This window comes from Herpailurus yagouaroundi, unplaced genomic scaffold, assembly GCF_014898765.1.
Source record: "Herpailurus yagouaroundi ecotype Mexico unplaced genomic scaffold, PumYag 212, whole genome shotgun sequence".
NCBI lineage: Eukaryota > Metazoa > Chordata > Mammalia > Carnivora > Felidae > Herpailurus > Herpailurus yagouaroundi.
The window spans coordinates 1,796,857-1,819,017 of NW_024412443.1; the positions used below are offsets into that span (position 1 = coordinate 1,796,857).

General features: G+C 42.3%; 1 protein-coding gene across 21 annotated transcripts in view; it reads left to right on the forward strand.

Annotated features, from left to right (window-relative positions):
* Window positions 1-22,161, forward strand: part of OBSCN (obscurin, cytoskeletal calmodulin and titin-interacting RhoGEF) — a 158,580-nt gene that overhangs the window by 10,786 nt on the left and 125,633 nt on the right. For 19 of the 21 annotated variants that reach the window (XM_040454439.1, XM_040454421.1, XM_040454422.1 and 16 more), the window contains exons 7-10: window positions 261-536; window positions 963-1,238; window positions 1,882-2,157; window positions 19,885-20,160. In XM_040454439.1, coding sequence (XP_040310373.1) covers window positions 261-536; window positions 963-1,238; window positions 1,882-2,157; window positions 19,885-20,160 — 1,104 coding nt within the window. The remainder of the gene's footprint in view (window positions 1-260; window positions 537-962; window positions 1,239-1,881; window positions 2,158-19,884; window positions 20,161-22,161) is intronic. The other 2 variants (XM_040454429.1, XM_040454427.1) reach the window with 2 other exon arrangements.

Sequence of the window (22,161 nt, forward strand, 5' to 3'; positions counted from 1 at the left end):
CCCTCTGTCTGCCTCCTCTGTCCACCCCCTCCCTCTGCCCCCTCCCCTCTGCCCCCTCTCCCTCTGTCCACCTCCTCTGTCCCCTCCCCAATGTCCCCTCCCTTTGTCCATCCCCTATGTCCCCTCCCCATCTGTCCACCCCCTCCCTCTGCCCACTCTCCCTCTGCTCCTTCCCCTTCTGCCCCCTTCCCCTTTGCCCCCCCCCCCCCGTCCACCCCTCTGTCTACGTCCCCTGTGTCCACCTCTGTGGCCCCACACAGCCCCAGGGCTGGCCGCCAAGCGTCCAGTGGCAGCTGTGAGGGAAGTGCTGGCCCGGCTGCATGAGGAGGCACAGCTCTTGGCAGAGCTCTCAGACCAGGCTGCGGCGGTGACATGGCTGAAGGACGGCCACGTGCTGCCCCTGGGCCCCAAATACGAGGTCCAGGCGAGTGCTGGACAGCGGGCACTGCTGGTGCGGGATGTGGTGCGAGACGATGCTGGCCTGTACGAGTGTGTCAGCCATGGGGGCCGCATCGCCTACCAGCTGTTGGTGCAAGGTGATGTCCTCTGTGTGTGTGTGTGTCCACGTCCTCGCCTGCCCACCATCACCATGGTCACGGCCACACGTTATGTTCCCAGCTCTGGGCAGGCTCTAGGGGGTCTGGGCAGTGGGAGGCCCTGTCCTCTGTCCTTGTGGGAGGGTGGGGGACTTAGCTGATCTTGGGGAGCAGGAGTCTGGGAAACTGGCTCCAGTGACGCTATGGTGTGAGAGGTGGACAGCCTGTGAGAGGGTGGGGAGGGTCTTCCTAAGAGCAGGTGGTGCGTGAGTGGTTAGAGGTCAGCATCCCAGGCCAGTCCTGCCTCTGAATGGGACCCTGGTCAGTGAGGCCCTGGAGCTCTGGGCATCTCCATCTGCTGTCTGAGTGGGTGGATGTGTGGCCAGGGCTCTGCCGGCCCCCTGACCTGCCCATGTGCCCTTGCAGGGCTCACTCCCTTTCTGCACAAGGACACAGCTGGTGGCTTGGTGGATGCCGTGGCCGGGGGCCCAGCCCACTTTGAATGTGAGACTTCTGAGGCCCAGGTTTGTGTGCGCTGGTACAAGGATGGCACGGAGCTCAGCCGCTCCAGCCAGCGCTTCCTGCAGGAGGACGTGGGAACGTGGCACCGGCTGGTGGCAGCCTCGGTCACCAAGCAGGATGAGGGCACCTACTCATGCCGTGTGGGCGAGGACTCCGTGGACTTCCAGCTGCGTGTCAGTGGTGAGCTGCAGCCTCCAGGACTTGGTGGGTAGGAAGCAGGTCCGGCTGCATCAAGCACTTGTGAGGCCAAGCTGCCCGGCCCTTCCTTTTTTCCAAGAATGCTTGTGGGGGTGCAGTTGCTTCCGGAATTGGGGAAAGAAAGTGCCCACAGAACTAACGTTTAGATGAGAGAGGAGTGTGGGTATGGAGAATAAAAGATAAGAAATTTGCAGCCCTTTTTCTCTTTTCGAGGATGAAAAAGTGAGGCTGGCAAGACCCAAAAGGTGCCGGAAGCCACTTCGGCAGGTTAAATTGGGATCTTGATGAACGAGGCTCTGGCTCTTTCTAGAACCTATTGGTGCATCTTGGTGGATTCTCAGGATCTGGCTTTGCCTGAGTCCTGGCTCTTAGTAGGGTCTTGGCCACTGCCCCCCATGCCTCCCTCCATCTGTCCCCAGGCACCAGCCAGGGTGCCCATCATGCTGCTTAGAGGGGTCAGGGCACAAGCCCCACCCTGTGCCTGAGGAGGGTCCCACTGGCAGCACCTGACATGAAGGATTCCCAAGGTGGCCTGGAGTCTACAGCGTGTCTGTGCCTTGGCTCCAGGTCTTGGGAAACCTCACCTAACTAGGACCTCTGACCACCTGTCCCTCCCTGTCCTTAGAGCCCTCGGCCGTGTTTGCCAAGGGGCAGCCGGCACGCAGTGAGGTGCAGGCCAAGGTGGGGGCCAGCGCCATGCTGAGCTGCGAGGTGGCCCAGGACAAGACGGAGGTGACGTGGTACAAGGATGGGAAGAAACTGAGTGCCAGCTCCAGAGTGCACATGGAGGCCACGGGCTGCAGCAGGAGGCTGGTGGTGCAGCAGGTGGGGAAGGTGGACACCGGGGAGTACAGCTGCGAGGCCAGGGGAGAGAAGGTCTCCTTCCGCCTGGACATGACAGGTCAGTTGATGAGGCAGATGTATGACTGTATCCTAGGAACAGGCCTGGAGGAAGTATATAGGTGGGGACTGGGGCAGTGATCTGCAGCTTGGTCAGGGCCTGTATCAGTCAGTTATCTGGTGCCATGTAAGAAGTACCCCCAAACTTTGGAGACGGTTGGTTCTGTGGTTAGGAACTCGGGCAGGGCTCAGTGAGACCGTTCATTTCTGCTGGGACAGGAAGATCCAGCCTGGCTTCATCCATGCATCTGAGGTCCTAGTAGGGGTGGTTTCAGTGGATGCATCTGTCTGGGACAGCAAGCCTCTCTCTCCTTGTGATGCTGGCGAGGCTCACTCCTGTGTCTGGGATCCCTTTCTTTCCTCATGATGCCTCACCCCAGGGCCCATTTCTCCCTGTGGAGAGCCGGCTCCTTCCCCTCAAGGCATAGCAGAGCTACAGGGCTCGTTAATGTCTGTGGTCAGAGTATGACCTCCGTCACCTTGTATGGTGGAAAGACAGGCATAAGGCCAGTCTGGTTTCAAGGTGGGGGAGAAGTAGACCCCACCGTTGAGGGGTGTGGACGCAGGGAGGCTTGGCTTATCAGGGACCACTTCTAACAGTCTATCACAGGGACATCCCGGGGACACAGTTTTTGTCTGTCTCTAATTCTCTGCCTTCCTGAACACAAGATAAGGATCTTTCTAATGCTTGTTGCCTCATGGTCACAAGATGGCTTCCACAGCTCTGGCCATCATATTCAAGGTGGGAAGAACATGCAAGGGGTGTTTTTTTATTCCTTTTTTGTCTGCTGTACAATAAATTATCACAAACTCAGTGGTTTCAAACACTCTGATGGCCACACCCCCCTGCAGATAGCCTGGAAAAATGTGCCCCTGGCCCTACTGCCTCAGCAGTGGGACGTCGAGGGTGGAGGAGGTGGGCCAGTGATTACATGGCTGGCCTGTGTGTGTACTGGGACTGCCCTGTCCCACGGGGTGGCTGCACGCTGAGATTGGACACCCTATTCAAGGCAAGCAGTGCAGGGATCAGAGTGTAGATAGGGTCAGATCTAACCTCTGCTGGGTGACTGGGGCAACTTCTCAGTGTTGTGTGTCCCTGAAACTCACCTGTGCCCCCAGACCTCAGAACGTGGCCTAATGTGGACATGGGATCTTTGCAGAGGTGATCAAGGTTGAGGTGGATCTCGAGGTGAGAGCATCCTGGATCAGGGTGGGTCCTTATGAGATGAGGGAGGGGGATTTGAGATGGCCACATGGAGACAGAGGCAGAGATTGGGGATATGGCCATAGCCATGAGCCCAGAATGCCTGGGGCCCTGGCAGCTGGGAGAGGCAGGAGGGACCCTCCTGGAACCTTCCGCGGCCCTATGGCACCTTCACCTGTCTCCTGGCCTCCAGACCTGGAAAAGAACAAAACCTGCTGTCCTAGGCCCCCCATTTGTGGTCATTTGATCCTGCCACCTGTGACTCAGTTTCGTTTTCTGCGAAGTAGTAACAGAGCTTCTAAGACTTTGCTGAGAGACTCTGTCCATAAGACCGTCCCTGGTGCTCTGTGAGAAGCACAGGCCTCCCGTCCAGACACTGTGAAATCTGGCCTCTGAACCAAGGGTCTGGGGGCGAGGTAGGGAAGAGAGGGGACAACAGCTTGCTTGGTGGGGCTGAGGTCCAGGCAGGAGGGTCCTGACATCAGGTCCTGGAGGATGAGCCTGTATCAGGCGGGTGGCGCTCAGGGAGTGAGTGTACGTCAGGGTGCCCGGAAAGTTCTGGAAGGCAGCTGGTGGTGTGTTGAGGCTTGGGATAGGAGGCTGAACAGGAACTGGTGCCAGGTAATTGAGTAAAATGCCATAAAGTCTACCCTTGTACAGCATACAATTCTGTGGTTTTAGTACATTCACAAGGCTGTGTGATCGACCGCACCACCACCTAGTTCTAGAACATTGTCATAACGCCGTGACATGCTAAACCCACCATCACCCTGTGTTTACCCTCCCCCATGGGCTCACGAATCCACTTTCTGCCTCTGTGGGTTTGCCTGTTGTGGACACTTTATTTAAATGGAGTCATACAGCATGTAGACTCTTAAGTCTGGCTCTTTCCATCGAGCACCATGTTTCCAAGGTCCATCCATGCTGTACCATCAGTGTTTAATTCTCTTATGGTCAGTAACATTTCCACCATGTGGATTGCGTCCCACATTTCATCTATCTTTTTATCAGCTAATGCATATCATGGTTGATCCCAGTGTTTGGCTGTTACCAACAGTGCTGCTAGAACATTCTTACATGGGTGAACATATATTTTCAGTTCTCTTGGGGTTGCTTGGTCATAAGTAATTTTATGCTTAACTCCCTGGAGGACCATTCTCCACAGTGGCTGCCCCCTTTTACATTCCCACCAACAGTGTGCAAAGGTCTTTCTCCACATCCTTGCCAGTGCTCATTATTTTTGTTTTATCTATTTGTTTTTTGCTTCTAGCCACACTAGTGGGCATGAGGAGGTATCTCATTGTGGTCTTGTTTTGAATTTTCCAGATGATGCATGATGTTGAGCATCTTTTTATGTACATGTTGGTCATGTGCATGTCTTCTTTGGAGAAATGTCTATTCAGGTCTTCTGCCTTATTTTTAAATTCTGTTATCTTTTTATTGTTGCATTGTAAGAGTTCCTTACATATTCTGGATACTAGATCCTTATCAGATAAAACATTTTCAAATATTTTCTGCCATTCACTTTGTTGAGAGTGTCCTTTGATGCACAAAAGTTTTTTAATTGTGATGAAATACAATGTACCCTCTTTTGTTGCTTGTATGTTTGGTGTCCTAAGAAACCAGTGCCTGATCCAAGGTCACACCAGTTGACACCTGTTTTCTTCTAAGAGTTGTCTAGTTTTTGCTCTTACATTTAGGTCTTTGGTTCATTTTGAGTTAGTTTTTCTATATGGTGTGATATAGGGATCCAGCTTCATTCTCTGCATGTGGGGATTCAGTTATTCCAGCACTGTATGTTGAACAGACGTTTCCCCCAATGAGTTTTCTTGGTACATTTGTCAAATATCAGTTGATATTGGGGCATCTGGGTGGCTCAGTTGGTTGAGCATTGGACTTGGGCTCAGGTCATGATCTCACAGCTCATGCGTTTGAGCCCCGCATCAGGCTCTGTGCTGACAGTGTGGAGCCCACTTTAGATCCTCTGTCTCCCTCTCTTTGCCTTTCCTCCACTACGTGTGCATGTGTGCTCTCTCTTTCCCTCTTTCTCACAAAAATAAACACTAAAAAAATTCATCTGACCGTCAATGTTGGGATTTACTTCTGGATTCTCAATTCTGTTCTATTGATACATAGAACTGTCTATGTCAGTATCACAGTTTAGATCACTGTAGCTTTGTGGTGGGTTTTGAAATTGGCAAGTGTGAGTCCTCCAACTTGTTCGTTTTTCTTTTTTAAGATTTTTTTTGAGTATTTGAGGTCCCTGCATTTCCACTTGAATTTTAAGATCAGCTTTCAAATTTTGCAAAAATGGCAGCTGGTATTTTGATTATTATAGTACTGAATGTGTAGATCAATTTGAGTATTGCTGTTTTAACAACATTAATCTTCCGATCCATAAATACAGGCTACCTGTCTATTTTTCAAGCTTTTTAATTTTTTTTCCAAAATTTTATAGTTTTCGGTGTAAAAGACTTGTGGAGTTTGTTGCCATGCATTCATTTTTCTTGATGCTTCTTTAAATGGAATTGTTTTCTTAATTTCACTTTCAGATGGTTTGTTGCTAATACACAGAAACAGAACTAACTTTTGTATATTGGCCTTGAGTCCTACAACCTTGCTGAACTGGTTTACTCACCTATTAATTCTTTCATGGATTCCCAAGGATATTTAAAAAAATTTTTTAATGTTTATTCATTTTTGAGAGACAGAGAGAGACAGAGAATGAGCAGGGAAGGGGCAGAGAGAGAAGGAGACACAGAATATGAATCAGGCTCCAGGCTCTGAGTTGTCAGCACAGAGCCCAACATGGGGCTTGAACTCATGGACCATGAGATCATGACCTGAGCCGGAGTCAGACGCTCAACTGACTGAGCTACCCAGGCGCCCCTAAGGATATTTTTTTTTAGATACAAAAAGGTGTCACCTGCATGTACAGATAGTTTTACTTCTTTATTTACAGTCTAGATGCCTTTCATTTTGTTGTTGATTATTGATTGAACCTCTTTACTTTTTGTAGGTCTGTTAAGGTTTTCTATTTCTTCTGGGGTCAGTTTTGATAATTTGTGTATTTCTGTGAGTTTGTCCATTTTGTCTGGGTTGTCCAATTTGTTGGCATACAATTGTTCATGGTATTCTCTTACCATGCTTTTAATTTCTCTAAGATCTGTACTGATGTCCCCACATTTATTTCTGTTTTAATAATTTGAGACTTCAAACTTTCTGGGTCTAACTAAAGGTTTGTCAATTTTGTGGATTTTTTAAAATGTCCTTTGTTCTTTCTATTGCTTTTTTATTCTCTATTTCATTTGTCTCCACTCCAGTCTTTATTTCCTTCCTTCTTCTAACTTGGGGTTTTGCTTACTCTTTATAGGTTTGTTATAGTTTTATAGTTTTAAGCTTTATAGTTTTATAGTTTATAGTTTTTTATAGTTTTATGGTTTTTTAGAGAGAGAATGTGTGTGCATGTGAGGGGGGATGGGCAGAGGGAAAGAAAGAGAATCTTAAGCAGGTTCCACACTCAGTGTGGAGCTGGATGTGGGGCTCAATCCCATGTTCCTGAGATCATGACTAAAGCTGAAATCAAGAGTCAGACACTCAACCAACTGATCCACTCAGGTGCTCCATAGTTTCTTAAAGTGCGAAGTTAAGTTATTGATTTGTGCTCATCCGTTTTGACATAGACCTATAATATACAACTATCAGTACTACTTTCAGTGCACCTTAGTAGTCCTGAGGTGTTGTGTTTTCATTTCCATCTATCTCAAAATGTTTTCTAATTTTCCTTATAATTTTTTAAGAGTGCATTGTTTCATTTTGACAGGCTTGTGAATTTTCCAGTTTTCCTTCTATTATTGATTTCTAGCTTCACTCCACTGTGGTTGGCAAAGACTGTTTGTATTATTTCAATCTTTTTACATTTATTGAGACTTGTTTCCTGGCCTCTCCCATGCTCTGTGCTTTAGTGAAGTGTGTTTCCTGTTGTGGTTGGGTGAAGAGTTCTGTAGACTCAGCTGGGTCTGCTGGTGTGCACTGCTGTTTATTTAGTGAGCTCCTGTCTGGCTGTATGTCCATTACTGAAAGTGGGGTATTGAATTATCCAACTATTATTGTACGACTGTTTCTCTCTTTAATCAGTTGGTTTTCACTTCGTGTAGTTTGGTCTCTCCTGTGAGTTGTGCTTATGTTCATAGTTATCAGATCTTCTTGACGAGTTGACCCTTTTATCAACTTATGATGTCCTTAATCAATACATTATTCAACCAATATATAGTGTTTTGTAATGGTTTGCCTTAAAGTGTGTTCAGCCTGACAACATAAAAACCATCTTGTCTGGTTGCTCTTTGTAAGGAGCATATCTTTACTTTAAAATTATTTGTTTCAAAAAAACCCTATTTGTGTCTTTGGATCTAAAGTGAGTCTCTTGTAGACAGCATATATTTTTTTAATCTGTTTGCCAATCTCCACCTTTTAGTTGGAGAATTAAATCTATTAACAGTTAAATTAATATTTACAAGGAAGGCCTTCTACTATTTTTCTCTCTTTAAAAATTTTAAAAAATGTTTCTTTATTTTTGAGAGAGAGGGAGAGACAGAGGATGAACAGGAGGGGCAGAGAGAGAGGGGGACACAGAATTTGAAGCAGACTCCAGGCTCTGAGCTGTCAGCACAGAGCTTGATGCAGGGCTTTAACTCATGCGCCATGAGATCATGACCTGAGCCAAAGCTGGACGCTCAACCGACTGAGCCACCCAAGCACCCTGTATTTTTCTCTTTTAATATGTCATATCTTTTTTGCTCCTTATTTTCTCTATTACAGGTTTTTACATTTAACTTATTTTTTTCTATTTTCATTTCCTTCTCACTTCTTTTTCTGTACTCAGAACTAAGTATATATATTTACTATATTTAATTTAACATGACTTTATATATATTATATATATTTATGTACAATATTTACTCTTTTGTCTGTCTATATACCTTCCTACCTACCTACCTACCTGTCTAGTTTTTTCTTAGTGTCTACTGTCTACTCTTAGTGGTTTTGACAGTTAACATCTTAACTTTATAATAATCAAGTTTAAAATTATACCATCTTCGTTTAAATGAGAAATTGCTTCTTTACAGCTCTGTGTGCACACACAAAGGACAGCTTTATGTTGTTATCACCATAAATTATGTCTTCATATACCAAATTTAGTCAGTTAACTTTATGGTTTTATAATTATTGCTCATGCATTTGCATTTTAAGTCATCTGGGAAAAAAGAATAGTTAAAAACTAAAAATACTGGCTTTTATATTTACCAGTGTCCTTTACTGGTAAATATATTTACTCTTGTCCTTTATTTTTACATATGATTTTAAGTTACTGTCAGTGTTTTTTCATCTAAACCTGAAATGCCTATTTACCATTTCTTGCAGGGTAGTTATAATGCAACAAAATCCTGTGTTTGTTTGACTGGGAATGTATTAATTTCTCCTTCACTCTTAGGGATGGTTTTGTCAGAGATTAAGTTCTTGGTTGATAGTTTTTTTTTTTCACTGAGAAGTTTAAACACATCACCCATTACCTTCTGACCTCTATGGTTTCTGAAGGGAAATACGCTGTCACTCTTAGTAGGAGTCCTTGTATGTGACGACTGGCTTTTCTCTTTCTGCTTTCAAGATTCTTTTTGTTTTTGGCTCTTGACAATTTTGATATAATCTCTCTCCGTGTGGCTCTCCATTAGTTTGTCTTGCTTGGAGTTTGTTGAACTTCTTGGATGTTAATTTTAGAGATTTTTGATCATTTTTTTCTTAAAGATCTCGGTGCCTCTTCTTCTTGCCCTCTCCCTATAAATATCCCCCATGTGCATATATTGCCCAATGGGCATCTAAGGCTCTGTTCATTTTTCTTCATTCTTATTTCTTTCTGCTCCTCAGACTGCATAATTTCAAGAGACCTATGTTCAAATGTGCTAATTCTTCCTTCTGTGTGCTCAAAGCAGATGCTGAATCCCTCTAGTGACTTTCCATTTCAGTTATACTTTTCAAATATAGAATTTCTATTTAGTTTTAGAAATCTATCTTGTTATTGATATTCTCTACTTGGTGAGACATTTTCCTCAAACATTACTTTATTCTATGAGAAATGATTTCCTTCGGTTCTCTGAACATATTTTAAATAGATGACATAATGACTTTGACTGGTGAGATAGTATCTGGGTGTTCTCAGGGACAGTTCCTGTTGACTGCTTCCCTTCCTGTAACAGGCCATGCTTCTTTGCATGCCATGTCATTCTTTGTTGATAAGTGGAATGTTAAATAATATAACATGGGAACTTGAGTTCAGATTCTCCAACCCCTCCCCCAGGTTGTTGTTGTTGTTGCTTTTTGTTATTGTTGCTGTTGTTTGTGTGTCCAGTGACTTTTCTGAACGACTTCTGTGAAGTATGCATTTTTGTGCTGTGTGAACCACTGAAGTCTCTGATTGGTTAGTTTATTGGTCAGCTAATGGTTTTGTAGTGATTTCCTTAGATGCTAGTAACCAAGAGGTCTCCCAGTTCTTGCCAAGGGCCATTGTGTTGTTACATGCATATGCCACTCAGCAAGGCAGTTTCTGAATTTACACTTGTCTTTACGTTATGCTTTACAGCCTCAAGGTTAGCCTGATGTGTGACTTTAGGGCCTACTCAAGTGTTTCCTGAGTATACATATATATATGTGGACTTCTAGATGCCCAGGGATGTGCCAGAGCTTTCCAAAGCCCTCTATGGACATCTCATTCTTCAGCTTTTCCTTGTAAGCTGATTAGTTAGCCTCTTCTCTGCCTGACTGTGACCCCACTTCGAGCAGCCATGATCAGTAGTGCATGTGATTGTTTTCAACAAATGCCAATGGGGAAAAGGCTGTTTGCATGGGATGGCCTTCTGTTTAGGTTTGAATAATAAGGAAAGAAGGAATGAAGACAGACAGATAGACAGACAGACAGACAGGCTTGTGAGTGGAGTTTTCCAGTGAACCACCAATAGGTCAAATAATGATAATTCCCTGGGAATGGGCTGTGAAAGAGCTCTTGTCTCATTCTACTCCCTCATGTGGGTTCCAAGTGCCAGTGTTCCCTGTGATTGTAGACTATTGGTTTTCCAGGCTACCTCAGAGTTAGGGAGGAGAGTATGAGGATTGGGTATGTTAAAACACCACAAATCTTGATGTTCTTACTGAGATTCAGCTGTTTTCCTTGAGTACATGCCTCCTAGATTGCTGCAAGCCTTCCGTTAATTTCCAGAACACTAAAAAAGTTTACTGCAACAATTTTGCAAGGTTTATGCAATTTTTAAAAAGTTATTTTGCCATTTTTGCTGACATCTCTTTGAGTGATTTTAAAATATTTAACCAGCATTGTAATCCTGGGATTAAGGCTACTTGATTGTGGTTTGTTATTCTTTTTACCTGTTTCTGATTCAATGTGATGCTGTTTGGTTGAGTATTCTTATATTTATTTTCTTAAGGAATTCTGGCTTGTAGTATTCTTATACTGTCTTTGTCTGGTTTTGTCACCAGAGTAATGCTGGCCTCACGAAATAGGTTGGAAAGAGTTATCTTCTCATCTGTTTTCTGTGAGAGATTGTGTAGAATCAATGTGATTTCTCTTCCTTCTTTTTTTAATTTTTAATTTTTTTTATTTTGAGAGAGAAAGAGAGAGAAAGAGAGAGAGAGAAAGGGCAAGTGGGGGAGGGACAGAGAGAGAGGGAGACACAGAATACGAAGCAGGCTCCGAACTGTCAGCACAGAGCCCGACACGGGGCTTGAACCCACAAACCGCGAGATCATGACCTGAGCCGAAGTCAGATGCTTAACCAACTGAGCCACACAGGCGCCCCTTCTCTTCCTTCTTTATTTTTGTTTTTTTAGTTATTTCCCTGATAAAGTCAGTGAAGTCTTCCTAACCTAGAAATTTGTTTCTTTAGAAGATTTAAATTTTGAAAACATTTTATTTATAGTGATGAAACTGTTCAAGTTACCTATTTCCTCTTGGGCAAGTTTTAGTAGTTTGTGGTTTTTGAGGAATTGTTTTGTCTCATCAAATTTGTTTAATTTATGTGCATAGAGTTGCTTATAATGTTTTCTTATTATACTTTTAATGCCAGCAGGGTCTGGGAGATGTTCTGTTCCATTCCTGACATTGTTAGTTTAGGTCTTTTCTCTTTTTTCTTTACTAGTCTTGTTAGAGATTTATCAATTTTACTGATCTTTTCAAAGAACCAGATATGGTTTTCATTGATTTTCTCTATTTTTTTTCAATCTAACTGATTTCTTTTCTTATCTTTATTACTTTTCTTTCCGCTTGCTCTTGGTTTATTTGCTTCTAATTTCTTAAGGTGGAAGTATAGATTACTGATTGAATTTTTTCTTTTCTATTAAAAATATTTAATAGTGTTAAAATTTCACTAAGCATTGCTTTAAATTTATCCTACAAATTTTGATGTGTTGATTTTCATTGTTGTTCACTTTAAAATATTTACTAATTTCCTTTGAGACTTCTTTGACTTCTATATTTTTCAGAAGCATGCTCTTATCTTTCTGTTATTGACTTCCAGTCTAATTCCATTTTGGTCATACATACATACATACATACATACATACTTTGTATTACTTCAATTTAAAAAATGTTTTAGAAATTTCTTTTCTGAACTACTATGGCCTATGTTGGTAAATGTTCCATGTATAGTTGAAGGGAAGGTATATTCTGTTGCTGTTGGGTGGAATGCCTTACAAATATGAGTTAGGTCATGCTGGTTGATGGTTTGATTCTTCTATACCCATGATGATCTTCTGTCTACTAGTTCAATCAATTGTTGTGTGAAGAGTGTTGAAAACTTCAGCTATACATGTGGGCTATTTTACTTTCAGTTCTGTCAGTTTTTACTTTGCATGTGTTGAAGCTCTGTTGTCAGGGGCTTACTCATTTAGTATTGTTATGCATTCTTTGTAAATGTAACTCTTTTATCTTTATAATATCTCTGGTAATTTTCTTGGCTCAAAGGTTTACTTTATTTTAATTTTAATATAATAATATTAATATAAATTAATTTTAATATGATATTAATAATAATATTCCAGTTTTGTTTTGATTACTGCTTGCACTGTGTATATTTTTAAAATTCTTTTATTTATTTATTTTTTTTAATTTTTTTTTTTAATTTTTTTTTTCAACGTTTATTTATTTTTGAGACAGAGAGAGACAGAGCATGAACGGGGGAGGGGAAGAGAGAGAGGGAGACACAGAATCGGAAACAGGCTCCAGGCTCCGAGCCATCAGCCCAGAGCCCGACGCGGGGCTCGAACTCACGGACCGCGAGATCGTGACCTGGCTGAAGTCGGACGCTTAACCGACTGCGCCACCCAGGCGCCCCATAAAATTCTTTTATTTTTACCTACACATATTTGAAGTGGGTTTCTTGTAGCTAACATAAAGTTGGTACATTTTAAAAAATCAATTCTGACAATTTCTATCTTGTAATCAGTGTGTTTACGCTATATCCATTTAATGAAATAATTGGTATGTTTCGGCCTACTATTTTATTATTTGCTTCTATTTTTTCTCTTTTTCCCTTTTTTTTCACATTTCCTGCATTTTTGGGTCATTTGGCATGTTTTTAGTATTCCATTTTAATTTGTCTGTTGTGGTTCTATGTATATTTTTGTGTGGTCACCCTAGGGATTGTGTTAAACATATTCAACTCCTTAGAATCATTATTTTACTACTTCAATTGGGATGTAGAACTTTTTTTTTTAATTTTTTTCTTTTTAAAAAAAATTTTTTTTTCAACGTTTCTTTATTTTTGGGACAGAGAGAGACAGAGCATGAACGGGGGAGGGGCAGAGAGAGAGGGAGACACAGAATCGGAAACAGGCTCCAGGCTCTGAGCCATCAGCCCAGAGCCTGATGCGGGGCTCGAACTCACGGACCGCGAGATCGTGATCTGGCTGAAGTCAGACGCTTAACCGACTGCGCCACCCAGGCGCCCCTGGGATGTAGAACTTTTATCAGTTTGTAGGTCCTTTTACTCTCCCACCATTATGTTATTAGTTGTTTTATGCACTATGTCTACCATTGAAAACCTCATCAGACAATGTGGTAATTCTTGATTTCAATGATCAAATATATTCCAAAGATTTCAATGGAAGAAGAATAGTCTATTTTGTTTCACCAGTGTATTAGTCAACTCAGGCTTCCATAACAAAAGGCCACAGGGAAAGCCTGGGTGGTTCAGTCGCTTAAGGGTCTGGTTCTTGATATCAGGGTCATGAGTTCAAGTCCTGCATTGGGCTCTGTGCTGGGCTTGAAGCCTACTTAAAAATACACACACACACACACACACACACACACACACACACACACCACAGATTGTGTGGTGTATACAACATAAATTTATTTTCTCATAGTTCTGGAAGCTAGAAGCCCAAGATCAAGGTGCCAGCTTGGCCATGTACTGGTGTGGCCTCCTTTTCTGGCCTGGTTTCTGTGGGTTTATGGAGGGCAAGAGAGATCTCTGGTATCTCTCTCTTATAAAGGTGCCAGTCCTATTGTTTTACGGTCTCACCCTTATGAACTCTTTTAACCATAATTAACTCCTTAAGGGTCCTAATGCCAAAATTGGGGGTTAGGACTTCAACAAATGGATCATGGGAGGGAAGACAGTTCATAGTCCATAACACCCAAATATTTACCATGTGTGTTGGTCTTCCTTAATTCCTGATGCTCTGAATCTTCCTACAATGTCATTTCCCTTAGTAATTCTTGTAGAGGCGATTGGCTGACAGTGAGTTTTCTTAACTTCCTTCATACAGAATGTCTTTATTTTATCCTCATTCCTGAAGGATATTTTTGCTAGATACAGAATTCTGGGCTGATGCTTCTTTCTTTCAGCACTAATTTTCGATGAGAAAAATTCATGGTCACTCAAGCTGTTCCCCTACAAATCATGGGTTTGTATTCTCTGCCTGCTTTCAAGAGTCTTTGTCTTTTAATTTTCAGTGGCTCTGAAATGGTGTGTCTAGGTGTGGATTTCTTTGGATTTATTCTGTCTGAGATTTACTGGGCTCTCATAATCTGGTTAATGTCTTTTACCAAATTTGAAAAGGTTTGAACTACTGTTTCTTGAAAATATTTTTCTGACCTTTACTCCTCTCTTTCCAGGACTGATGAGATGAATTTCAGTCCTTTTGGTTTCATCCCATAGATCCCTGAGGCTCTATCTAAAAACTCCCTTTCTTGCTCTTGTTTAGATGGAATAATTTCCATTGATTTATCTTCAAGTTCAGTAAGTCTTCTGTTGTCTGGATTCTGCTACTGAGCCCATTCAGTGAGTTATTTCAATTATTTTATTTCCCCACTTGTAAAAGGTCCATTTGGGTTTTTATATCTTGTTTTTCTTTGTTGAGAGTTTCTGTCTTTCCATTTCTTTCAAGAGTATTTGCTTTCATTTGTTGGAGCATTTTTGTAATAGTTCCTTGAAAATCTTTGTCAGATATTTCCAGCATCTGTGTCATTTTGACATTGGTATCTGTTAATAGTCTTCTCCTATGCATGTGAACTGAGAGCTTCCTGGTTTTTCAGGGGGCTGTTTTGGATGGCATCCTGTATATACTGAATGGTATGTTTTGAAACCCTGAGTCTTACATTTAATGAGGGATGTTGATCTTAGTAAAGCTGGAAATAGGCCTTGTTGAGTTCAGGCTATGGGTTCCTGCCAACTCCCCATAGATTGTTTTCTTTACAGAGACTTTGCAGTGCCATTTGAATCTGTCCTGAATGTGCCCACCTAGTGGTAGGTGTGGCTCTGGACAGTGGCCTCTGCACAGTTCAGAGTTCAAAATTTTTGGTTTGGTTTTTGGGGTCATATTCACTCAAATGTGACTCAATGGTGATCCCTGGCATTTCTGGACAACCACCTGTTCCAGATCTTCTGTCTTCTTTTTCAGGTCTTTAGTTGGGAAGCTGGAGCTCTAGGCATGTTATTGTGATACTTGCTTTTAATGGTCCCACCTGCACTGGTGTCCAGTGGCAGAATGATAGAAAAGAGAAAGATCAGTGTCCTCCTTCAGTTGCATAGGAATACTATATTCTATACCCTCAGTGTTCTAGGGGTCTCTAATCTTCATGGGCTGGGGCATGAGAGCATGCAGAAAAAAATGGGGTATCTTCCATTCTCTCTCAGCACTTGGGGTTCTCTTCCCTAAGTTTTGTGAGAGGGATGGGGACCTGCTTCTGGATGTTGAGCTGCCTTGAGTGCAGGCAAGGGGGGAAAGGTAGACTCACTTCTGGTTTGGTGGACTTTGAATTCTGTTTTTTCTCCCCAATCTGCCTGCTGCTGCTTACTTTGAGAATCTTCAGATGGCTGCTCCATGGCCCTGTGGTTGCATTTGGTGACTGAAACAGGGTGGAGTGTTTATGCCCAGAACTGGAACCAAGTGCAGGTGTTTTTGTAAAAATATGGGTTTTAATTTTCTGTAACTATGTAGATGGACCCAAACTTTGGCATTTCTAGTGTGGGACAAATCCTAAGCATCCTTTCAGGGATATTTATAACTCATTCAGGTGAATTTTGAAGGCAAAACACTGTAGCTGGGGGCCTCATGGTGTGGGCTCAGCTGTGGGGTCAGAGTAATCATGGAGGGTTCCCACATGTGCTTCTTCCTGGGCACAGATAGTGGCAGGCCATCTCAAACACACACACATACACATGCATGCACATTTAAACACATACATGCTCATCCATACACACATGCATAGACATACATATACCCATGTACATAAACACATATACATGCTCACAACACACATAAACACATGCATAGACATATATTCACGTAAATTTCAATGCACATACACACTCACAAACATATATACACACAAACATACATACATGACACATATACACATACATGCATGCATATTTTTAAAGTTCGTTTATTTTTGAGAGAGAGAGAGACAAAGTGGGGAAAGTGCAGAGAGAGAGGGAGACACAGAGTCCAAAAGCAGGCTCCAGGCTCTTAGCTGTCAGCACAGAGCCTGATGTGGGACTTGAACCCACAAACCATGAGATCATGACCTGAGCCGAGGTCAGATGCTTAACCAACTGAGCCACCCAGGCGTCCTCATACATGCACATTTAAACACATACAACAACATACACACGTTTAAACACATGTACAAAGACATGCACAAACATATATGTGCACATACAACCATACATGCATACCCCCACATATAGACACATACACACACACACACACACACACACACACACACACACACAGTGTGATCAGGAATGATTTCATGACATGCATATCAAAGAGACACAGTTTTCTTTAAGATTAGTCTGTGAGGACTCCTATGAAGTGAATGTCAGAAATAACAGAGACCTGGTGCAACCCCACCTTGGGGATGCAGCTGAGTCTGGGGCCACAAAATGAACAGGAGGTGCCTCACTATACAGTATGAAAGTTGTGTGTTCAGCTGGTTATGGATAAAGGTGACAGTTGGCTGTGTGGTTAGGTGTTCTCTGCTTTCACATGGTAGTGTTTGTGAGGACTCATCTGGTGGTAGCCTCACGGGTGGAGAAATGATAGAGAGACCATGATTCCAAAAGCAAAGCTGTTGGCTGGAGGGCAGATGTGGCAGAAGCTCAGGTGGGCATGGCATCCACAAGAAGCATGCAGACTCCACTTAACCCATCTGGTCCCCAAGGACATCTTACTGCAGAGGTTTTGCTTCTGGAGATGTCCAAGTCAAACAGAGGCTGTGGTTGAGGGGACAGAGAGGGATGATGAGTGCATGAATTCGTGCTCATGTGGGTGTGGGCTGAGAAGCAGGAGACATAGATGAATCTTAAACCCATGTGTGAATACATAGATCTAGGGGTCACCATATGAGACATGGCAGGTAGACAGGAGCATATTTGCTGGAAGAAGCAGGTGACATGCTAGCCTGGGATGTCCAGGGGTGGTCAGCTATCTGGGCATGGTACTCAGTTGACACTGGTCTGGGGTTGGAGATTCAGGATTTGTTGGCATGTTTGTGGTGGGAGGGACTGGGGGAAGAAGTGGCGTGGAAGGAGTGGATGATGATGGGACCTCCCCCTGGGACACTGGGGGACATGAGACCATGTAGGGAGGGGCTTGGGGTGGGAGGAGAACCAAAGAATATTGAGGCTGACCACAGCCCCTGCCAGTCACTGCATAGGTTTTTGGATCATCATCACTGCCTTCCATCCAGACACCTGTCCTAGGTGGTATCAGGTCACCGAGGACAGGTAGGTGAAATACAGCCACCTGGATGCCTTATCTTTTTCTCCATGAAAAATATATTTAAGGCATAAAAATAGAACCATTTTTACTTTGGCTATTTGAATTTTAAAAAAATATTATAAATCCAATTAAAAATCTTGTAACTCAAGGATAGTGCCCATTCTTGGTGATAGCATGTAAGGAATTCTCCCTGAAAATACCAATGCTTTGATGGGCAGGCCAAAAACCAAGAGTTCCACTGACTTCTGTTGAGAAAATAGGCATTCCTGAAGCAGAAAGTCCCTAGTGCATGAAATTGAATAATCTCATGTGGAAAGGTAGACTTATAAACACCCCATCTGGATTTGGGGTTCCAGCGGTACTGTGGACTTCTGTAATGTGAAAACTCTCCCATCATAGACATCTTAAAATGTGGGACAGAATGTAATAAAGTCAAGTTAAGTTAATATCTGGACTGGCAAGATGAAAAAGGAACATTTCCAGGTGCTAGGAAGGAAGAGGCACTAAGAAACTAAAGCAATGGGTGATGAGTTGGTGCACAATTGCTGTGGGGGACTTTGGGTCCCAGGGATCTGCATCTGACTTACACCACCAGCTTGCAAATAGGCTGTGGGAGCAAAAAGGAAGTGAAACAGAAAACAGCATACAAGGATGGAAACATTGTAAAACCACATCATTAAAGAAAAGATGGACCAATAAAGCAATATGCCTTGAGCTCAGGGAGATTATAGGGCACTTGTCTTTCTGCCTTGGCCCAGGTGGGTGGGTTACCTCACCACCGAGGCCACACTTAATACCACTGGCTAAGGAAACCATGCTAGATGCACTCACAATAAAATTCATCTAAGCACCGGAGGAATAATCCTACATAGAAGAGAGTTGGAAGTCACAGTAATGATCAGGATTAGACCACCTGGGGACCTCAGATAATAGAACAACTATCTGAAAGAGTATTGAAATAAGCATACTTAAAATGAGTTATATGGGAGACTTGAAAATGTAAGAAAAAAGTAAAATAGTAAGAAAAAGAATAGGCAGATTCAAAAAAGAACCAAATGAATGGGAAGCACATTTGGGAAGCTTCTTGAATGGGAAACACATTTATGATAAACAATTTAGTGGAGCGATAAGTAGCAAATTAGACATAGCTGAAGAAAAATCACTGAATTGGAAGATAGATTTGGGGAAGTTACTCAGAATGAAGCAGAGAATTTAAAAAAATGAGATAATGACAGATGTGGGGAAGAGAAGCAGAAGGCCACGCATGTGTCTAAAAGGACTTTTAGGAGAGACTGGAGAGAATGAGGAAGAAGAAATAATGAAAGAAATCACGTAGGTAATTTTTAGCACTGATTGAAGATGTGAATCCTAAGCTTCAGGATTTACAAGTGATCATGAGGAATGTAGGGAACATAAGTCCACAGATAGACACATCACAGTGAACCACAGAAAAATAAAGATTAATGGGAGGGCAGTTATCCTTCCTGCAGATTTGTCAACAGCAATGAAGAGCACAAAGAAGGCATCACCTTCAATGTACTGGGGAAGATACTGTCAACTGGAATTCTGTATCCAGCCAAACTATCATTCAAAATTCAGAATGAAATAGAAATGTTTTCAGGAAGCAAATGGAGAGAATTTACCATCACAAAACCTTTCTGGAAAAAAATGCTGATGGATATACGTCAAAAGGAAGAAAATTTAGTCTAGAGTGAACAAGTGGGTCCTAGAAGTAATGTGATGTGAAGCAAAAGAAGTAAGTTAATAAAAACCACATCCAGTCTCAAGGACAGGGGTTTGATTATAGGAATGGTGATTGGCTTGCTAGAAGTTACAGATTGCGTTAGAAGTCATTGTGTGTGTGTTCTTGTGCCTTGGGCATCACCCACTCTTGGTGACAGTGCACAAGAAATTCTCCCTGAAAATACCTGTGCTTTGATGTACAAGTGACAAGATATGCCTCCATTTGTTAGGATAATTATGGTGTCACAAATGGTAAATGCCTAATCCTGTAACACGACACATACTGACCTGGAAATTATTTGACCTGGAGCCTTCAGATTCTGAGAAACAACCTGTTCTTTGCTTTATGCATCTCCTGAGTATGGAATTCTCTGTGTGGAGGGATCCAAGCAAGGCAGGCTTGTGCCCAAGGAATCCTGGTTTTGAGACCCAGAAGGTGGGCCCTTATTCAGTTCTAGACATTTAATTGTCCATTCCTATCCCCAGAACCTGTATTGGTGTTTGCCAAGGGACAGACAACACACAGTGAGGTACAGACCAAGGCGGGGGCCAGTGCCACACTGAGCTGTGAGGTGGCCCAGGACAAGACGGAGGTGACGTGGTACAAGGATGGGAAGAAGCTGAGTGCAAGCTCCAGAGTGCGTGTGGAGGCCAAGGGCTGCAGCAGGAGGCTGGTGGTGCAGCAGACGGCAAAGGCGGATGCGGGGGAATACAGCTGTGAGGCTGCAGGGGAGAAGGTCTCCTTCCACCTGGATGTCATTGGTGAGTTCCTTGACGTCTGTCTTATGCTCCTTAAGCTAGTTGTTAAGGATTGGGGTGTGCACAGGTGACATCTAATGGTCTATTTTGTCATCATGCTTTCATATAGCTAGCAGTTATTAGTTATATACCCATGGCAGCATTTTACGAATGCTTCTTGTCTTTTCACTTGTGCAAACATTACAACAACCTCAGAGGAGGAATTCTGAATATTCTCATTGTAATATGAACTAAGAAAATTCTATAACTTGCTGATATTCACACAGCCAGAAAACCTAAGAGCCAGGGTTTGGGCCCAATATTCTGAGATTATTTATTTACTTTTTCTGCTTGAAAAACTTTTATCATGCATATTTATTTTGGTAGGTATTCTGGTACTTTAATTTCTTTTTTTGCTTATTTGAAAAAGTATTTATTTTGTCTTCAATTTGAGGCCTATTTTCTCTGGGTATCAAGTTACATATGTAAATACAGTGGACTCTTGATCAGCATGGGTTTACACTCCACAGGTCCACTTATATGTGGATTTTTTCTATAAATACAGTACAGTATGTAAATGTGTTTTCTCTTCTTAATAACATTTCTCTGTAGCTTATTTCATTGTTAGAGTGTAGTCTATAATACACATATGATACAAAGTGTGTGTTAATTGACTATATCATCCGTGAGGCTTCCAGTCAACAGTAGGCTACTAGTAGTTACATTTTAGGGAAGTAAAAGTTATACATGAATTTTTTTTTTTACTGCATGGTGGGTTGGCACCCTTAACCCTTGTGTTGTTAAGAGTCAATTTTATATATTTTCACATTTTAAAGATATCATTCCATTGTCTTCTAGGTTCCATATTTTCTCTTAGAACATCAACTGTCAGATCTGTTATATTCTCTCAAGGGTTTTCTTTTCTTTTCTTTCTTTTCTCCTGTTGCTTTTAAGATATTGTTTTTGGCCTTCAGAAGTTTTACTTTGATGAACCTGGATGTGGTTTTCTTTGTATTCATACCGGTTGAGGCTGTAGATCACCTTGAGTGTGTGGGTTTATGTCCTCATCAACCATAGGCTATCCTTGGCCTTTCTCTGTTCTGTCCTATCTCTCTCCTTTGTCAGAACTCTTGTTATATTTTATTTGACCTGTTTATGTTTCCCCACATATCTTGTTGCATCTTTCTCTCTGCCTCCTAATTATTTTTCTCTCTCTGCTTTATTCTGGGTATGTTGTTTACCTGCCTTCCAATTTTCTAATATTGTATTCTGCTATATCTAATGTGCTGTCCAACTCACTTATAGTGTGTTTACTATTTTCAAGTGATATAACTTCCATTTTTTGATTTCTTATAGATTCCAGACTCTGTAGTAAATTTTTCATGTTTGACCTTTTTTTTTTTAAATTTCATTTTAAAACTGTATTAATCATGGCTGTATCCCAGTCTGAAAAAACAAAATAATCAATCATCTGATATTGTACTTTTTTCTTGTTTAGTTTTCTATTTACTCCTGTCTGTGGCACATCAGCAATGCTTCGATTGACTGTCAGATATTGCATGAGAAAACTTGTTATATGGATGATGCTATCTTATTCCAGAAAGAGGGTTGTTCTTTCCTGTGATAGACAGGGAGAGGACAATCAAACTTTGGCTCATTCCAGGACCATGTTGACTTGGGACCACCTTGTAGTTTTGTTCAGGGTAGTCTGACTCTGGTGGGCTCAGAGCATGGAATCCCTGAGATCCTTCCTGCATGTACATACTTGAGTTTAATGGGATATACACAATTTTTTAAAAAACGATGATCTCAAGTGTTGGGAAGGATGTGGAGAATCTGAATTATCACACACTGTCAGTGGTAGAGTAAGTTGTCACAATCATTATTGAACACTCTTTGGAAATATCTATTAAAGCCAAATTTAGCCATATGTATGTACTAGCAGTTCTGTTTGTCCCAAAGAGACATACAAGACTGTTCAAGGCAGCTTTTACTCATCATATCCCCAAATGGGAAATAACCCAG